This window comes from Anthonomus grandis, chromosome 14 (assembly GCF_022605725.1).
Source record: "Anthonomus grandis grandis chromosome 14, icAntGran1.3, whole genome shotgun sequence".
Lineage (NCBI taxonomy): Eukaryota > Metazoa > Arthropoda > Insecta > Coleoptera > Curculionidae > Anthonomus > Anthonomus grandis.
This window is the reverse complement of record NC_065559.1, coordinates 4,832,238-4,838,453: the sequence shown is the minus strand read 5'-3', so window position 1 is coordinate 4,838,453 and position 6,216 is coordinate 4,832,238. Positions and strand designations below refer to the sequence as shown.

General features: G+C 33.4%; 1 protein-coding gene across 1 annotated transcript; it reads left to right on the top strand.

Annotated features, from left to right (window-relative positions):
- The first annotated feature begins 448 nt into the window (after positions 1-448).
- Positions 449-1,618, top strand: LOC126744557 (palmitoyltransferase ZDHHC20-A-like). The gene is made up of 3 exons (XM_050452013.1): positions 449-827; positions 880-1,143; positions 1,350-1,618. Exons 1-3 carry the CDS (start codon positions 478-480, stop codon positions 1,597-1,599), a joined length of 864 nt encoding a protein of 287 aa, XP_050307970.1. The 5' UTR covers positions 449-477; the 3' UTR covers positions 1,600-1,618.
- The last annotated feature ends 4,598 nt before the right edge of the window (positions 1,619-6,216 follow it).

The following is a 6,216-nucleotide window of genomic DNA, read 5'->3' as shown; positions in this document are numbered from 1 at the left end:
TACTTAAGGTGGGTAATAAAGAGTTCGCAAGCTGTCCACACTAAAGATGAGTTCATAGAGTTTCAGTCCTGTGTTCAGTTCAGCCGAGTTCGTTGAGTGTTCGAAATAATAAAAAAAAAATTTAAATCTAGAATCTCCCTTTTTGTCATTAGAAATTTACATAAATTAAAGAAAAATGTCATCTCTGGAAAGCATGAAGAAAGTGATCTAATAATTGCTTGTGCAGCCTATTTTTTAGTAAAACAATTTAAAAAAAAAAGAAAATCAAGACCAGACGCTGGTGGCAAAGAAGTTTATTTAAAAATATGGTGGAGTTCCTTTGCTTAGAGATTTACAAATGGAGGACCAATTGAACCTATTCAAATAATCATAATACCTTTCAGACTATTCCAAAAAAAATTATGAAACCGAACGTGATTTCTTGAATACGGTTAAGTTACACAGACATGTATTGCCAGTCCGTTGACATGTAAATAAATGTCAAATGCTTGTTTTAATTTCTTACCATCGCTATTCCTGCTAGTCCTTCTTGGTGCCTCGTACGTTATATACATCTACTTTTTCTGCCTCACATTCGTCAAACTCGTAATACTTCAAACAGTCTTTATATGTTTCTCAACCTGTTTCGCATTAATGATTCTATGGTCCTTCTTTAGTACGTATTGTTCATCAGTGGGCACCGTGCCCAAAGAATATAAAATATCGAGGGAAGAAAATATCGAGTTAATAAGAGCCAGGACGTCGGACGAAAAGGACATTATGCTCGAAAATCTTTGTGAAAAACATAATTTGCTGGTTCAGACATGTACTACTACGGGAAGGATAAGGTATTTATAAATATAAAAATATCGAAAAAAAAATTTATAGAAGAATTTGCAGATTTTGTTCAATATGTATGCATATAAAACCCGATAGGAGTCACCACTGTTCGACGTGCGACAAATGCTTCTTAAGAATGGATCACCACTGTCCCTGGTTAAATAATTGCATAGGCTACAGGAATTACAAGAGCTTCATACTCCTTATTTTTTACACAGTTTTGTACTGCTTTTTCTTTGCCGGAACTAGTATCAGTTTAATTATTCAAACTGCTTTGGTGGACCAAATGAAAAATGTTAAACAGGCAATTCCAGTGTGTGTTGGGTAACATTTTTTATTATATCTCTTCTATAATTTTGTGTATTTATATAAATTTAAAAAAATGCGTCGTTGGTTAACCCATATACATATGTATAGACTCATTACTTATAACATCTTTAACCTATAAACTCTATACGGGTAAGATACATTTTTACACCATAATTCCTAATAAGTGCTCGAGTAATAAAAATTCAATTCTTATTTTCTAGATTTGGCTTAGCAGTGATAATGGGAGTAGTATCTTTGTTCTTTCTCTGCTACCACCTATACCTAACCGGTAGAAACGAGACAACGCTGGAGAACATGTACCCGCCAGATTTTCTGGATGAAGATATGTGTTTCGACTTAGGAGTACGCGGCAATTTTATCGAAGTATTCGGCAATAAGTGGTATTTGTGGTTTTTACCAGTATTTAGTTCGATGGGCAATGGATATGTATTTTTAGTAGAGAGGAAATAAATTCATTTGGCGTTCAAAATGATTTTTATTTTTAAATAATTTATTTTTAATCATTGGAGGAAGGATAGATATCTTGCTTATGGTGGCTAGGCCAAATCCTGTATGGAAAGGTCGCTACCCTCCCAATTATCGAACTAGCGTAGTGGGTAATGTCTGGACAGATAGGATAGCAGTAAGGAGAGTGAAAGAGAAACGAGACAGAGAAAGAGCGTGTGCGGAAATAAGCTGAACCCAGTAGATCGGCTACAGCGCGATTCATGGGGCAAGCATTGGAGATGGTTTGTGGTTTTAATGGCTTCTGCTACGAGGCAATCTGCCAGCACGATTTGGAGATTCGGGAAAACTGTCGGGTATGTACCCTGTTCCCCGAATCGATATTTTCACAATTTTTAATACTGAAATGCACGGTAAAGCCTTTCCTACGATGCATCCGGCATCATCCGGCCTGGCTACCGGCGTGAATAGGTTCAGCTACCACTGGCAAAGGGCAAGGGCAGGAAAGGGTCTAGGAAGGGTTCCAAAGGATAGGAAAGGAAAGAACGACCACGTGTTGACTGGGTGCAGGATGACGCGGAAGTGGGCTTGATACTTTCACTAAATTTACTTCTTAAAGGCACGTTATATCCAACGGCAAGGGGTAGGAAAGGAATCCGAAGGATAGGAAAGGAATAGAACGACCACGTGTTGACTGGGTGAAGGATGACGCGGAAGTGAAGCATTGGAGATATTTCTTAGAGCCTTCTGGCTTCTAATTCAAAGTGCTATCTGTGCACAATGTTGCAAACACTATTGGAAAATTTGCGGACGTTAGATAGGGTTTGGACGTCGAAAATGCGACAACAACGCATGTCTACGCCGCCTAATAAAACTCTTCAGGTGGCAGTTGACAGATACAGTGCCAAAAAGTTTTTCATTAAACTTTAACGCAGTTTAATCAAGCATTTTAGTTTGTTAATGGATTTTACTAATTAATGTTTTTTTCTTAATTCCTGTTCCTGGGAACTTCATGCAGAGAACCGAGAAATTAACAACGAGAAAAATAAAAAGACTCGAGTAATTAAAAACATATAGTTCCCTAAGGAAGAAAAAATTTCCTAATATTGGCAATACTAGAGGAAAACGTTGATAATATTAAATATTGCTGTAAATCTTTAACATAAATTCACTCGTGAATATTATGTGACGCGACCGGAAGTCAAGTAGGCTACTTACCAGTGCCTATTTTTGAGGCAGGTGGGCCCTAGGCCATAAAACATATTGGGCCCCCCCTTTCTCCAACCTTTTTAACACATTATAACCATAATTTTTTAGATAACATGATATTAGCAATAGCCATATTATTTTTAATTTTTAATAAATTTATTAAAAAAAACTATACAGTTTATAACTATACCGTTTATTTGCACAGATTAAACTGTGCAAATTTATTAAATTACTGAGCTATATAGTATGTGTTGCATATATTATCTACGTTATAATTACTTAATTAATAAATAATTTTTTCACTTCAAAAATATACTACAAAGGGACTGAATGTTTTTTTTATATAAAGTGACTAATTAAACCAATAATTATCATATTTAAAAAAAGAGAAGTTTTATTTTAACAAATTTCTATAAAAAGCTTAAGGAAAAAGAGCATTCCATGAAAACGTTGTCTATTAAAAACAATCAAATATTCTTAATATACCTATACTCGTAAGTACATCAAACAAACAACAACAACAAAAAAATAAACATAAAAAAACTACACTAAAAATATATTAAAAAACCATAAACATATTAAAATATCTACATTTTACGTTTTCGCATTTTTAGTTCGGCAAAATCATCTATAACTTTATCTACATCTACAGTACTGAATATGTCGCTTTCTACATTCAGAATAGCCAATAATGCCGAATTTTCTTGACTTTGACTTGAGAGAGTTTCTTAAGTATGATTTTACTCTTTTTAGAGTTGAAAATGATCTTTCACCTGATGCGTTGCTTTTTGGTATTGAAAGATATATTCGAAGGAGAATATCGATATTGCAAAATGTTGATAATATGTTTGAGTTTATAATAAATTGCAACATATTTTTTGGATTTCTTGGTACATTGTTAGAATTGCACAGTTGTTTAAATTGTGCAAGTTCGTCAGGCAATTCATTCACATCAATATCTTTTGCATAAAGCTCCTCAATATTCTTCAAATTGTTTTAGACTATTTGATCTGAACACGGAAAATCTATGAAAAGTATATTAAAAATATCACTCACACATGTATAGGAGTCTCTTCTTTTTGTTAATTCTGTAATTAGCTTATCACATATTGGAATAAAAGTATTGATTCTGAAGTCTTCACTACCTTTTTTAACAAATGAAACATCTTCTGCAAGACCTTCATTGGCAATTTTTTTTTCCGACTTCTAGAAGTCAAAATTTTATAATCACTGTTGGGCTGAAGTTTTCTTGCCTCATTTTCAATATCATTGAATTGATTTCTTAAATGATCGATGAATTGAATCAAACTGTTATAAAGACTACAAGCAACAGTCAAACTAGTGTCGAAGCAAATCTTTGGCTTCAATCGTGGTAGGTATTTTCTGATTTATGTCTTTTTGCAGCTCTTCTAAGGTAATTTTAATTTCATTAAAACCAAGTGCTATGGACTTACAGCATGGTCTTTTCACGGTTGGCGGCTTCGCGTTGGACATTGCTAATTTTTTTTGAAGTAAATTCCATGTATGGAATTCCATATGGAAGTGGATGCGGATAGAAAATTGTATAAACATTGTATATTATCAAAGTAGGTGGCCGCTTCGAAACAACATTCAGCTGCACTATTGCCTACCAAATTTAACGAATGACTGAAACAAGGTACAAAATGAGCACTATTTAAAATATTTTTTATTTTCGCCTGGACTCCGTTATATCTTCCAGACATATTCGAAGTATTATCTGCAGTATGTGAAAAAATTTGCACAAACCCCAAAAACCTTTCGACCGGTTTTCCATATCGCAGAACATACCTTACAATTAAAGTTAATTGATCGATATGGGAAATGTCTGGTGTAGAGTCAACTATAATTGAAAAATATTTTGATGAACTGCAATTCTGATACTATTGAATCTTTTACTTCATTTGCAAGGAGTGTTATAAACTCGTTGCAAATTGTCGGAGAAATATAGCTCACCTGACCACTACCAGGGTTCCCATATTTTTTTAAATGATCGGGTAAACGGATCAAATTTACTAAGAAATTCTAAAGCACTTAGAAAATTCCCATTGCCCTTGACAAATATTTGGTTTATAGAGCCGTAAAATGCTAATCCGTTTTTTTCAAGAAATTTAATAGTTGCCACTACTCTCTGCAAAAGGCTTCTCCAATATTTCTTTTCTTCATGATAGCATTTTTCCATTTCTGTATCAATACGTCCCTCCAATCGACGTCTGCTCACCAATGTTCCAATAGAAGTAATGTGTTCGCGTGAAGAATTATGACTTTTCAAGCTTTTACTAATATTTTTCCAGTCTTTATAACCGTCAGCACTAAGACTAACAGTTTTGTTAGCAAACAATTTGCAAACGTAACAATAAACCAAGCCAGATATTGGACTATAAACTAACCATTCACGAAGTACTTTTTCCCCGTTTACTTTCACTTTATAAAAAGCTGAATATTTTAATTTTCTAGTTTTGTTTGTTTCCACTTGCTTAATACATCCTTCTATTTTATCCATGTTTTGTTCAGGTGGATTATCTACAAAATAATTTTTTTAAATCAAACTCAATTGTTTTGGCCAATTTGCAATATCGGTAGGAACCATAGGAGCACATGAGCACGTGCATCTCCAAAATAAATGAAAAAAATATTAAAATAACCATTTAATACCTTACAAATACAATTATACAGGATATTCCAAACTTTAATAAGGCTGATATTTATAAATTTTCTTCAAATAAAAGCAGGACAACGGACGTCTTAAAACTGCAAGAATTAAAAAATACTATTACTAATATTTATACATTTATTTTCTGTCCAAAAAGAAACTAAACTATTTTTACTTGATGCCTTCTCATATTTTTTTCTTCTACGTTTAATACAGCTACGTAACCAAAAAAACATGTATGGTAGTTGCACAAGAAAAATAATTAAAAATGGATTAAATTTACACTAATTTGTACCCTCTTTATCATAGACCACGAGCCGCTACTGACTTAATATGAGATTGGTGGATTCGAGACTTAGTCTGGTTAAAAAAAAAGAACAACTTAAATTAGCAATATAAAAAAACAACTTACGTTCTGACAAACGTTCTGGAAAATGCTGGTTCGTTCGCTTACCAGTATATTTTATTTAAATTACACATCAAAGTACCACTAAATAGACTGGAGGAACTGTTTCCAGTATTACTGTCTTGAAATAAGTTATAACTAAAATCACTACAAATTATACGGTCCAGCCCGCAAGCGATTTTGGGCAAAGCCAGGTTTTTGAGATTACCCAAAATGCATAATCGCCGCATATTTATAAGAGCCCTCCATATGTGTATATATTTTGGTTTTTGGAAAAATCGCGCTTTACTAATTAGGTGGAATATATAGTTTTGGAAGTTATAGTTGTTTATAGTTT

Excerpts from the sequence above, each read along its gene's own strand:
- LOC126744557 (XM_050452013.1), top strand. The coding sequence starts at position 478 with ATGTCAAATGCTTGTTTTAATTTCTTACCATCGCTATTCCTGCTAGTC. Across the intron at positions 828-879 it reads ACTACTACGGGAAGGATAAG|ATTTTGTTCAATATGTATGC; the intron begins GTATTTATAAAT and ends AAGAATTTGCAG. Across the intron at positions 1,144-1,349 it reads GCAATTCCAGTGTGTGTTGG|ATTTGGCTTAGCAGTGATAA; the intron begins GTAACATTTTTT and ends CTTATTTTCTAG.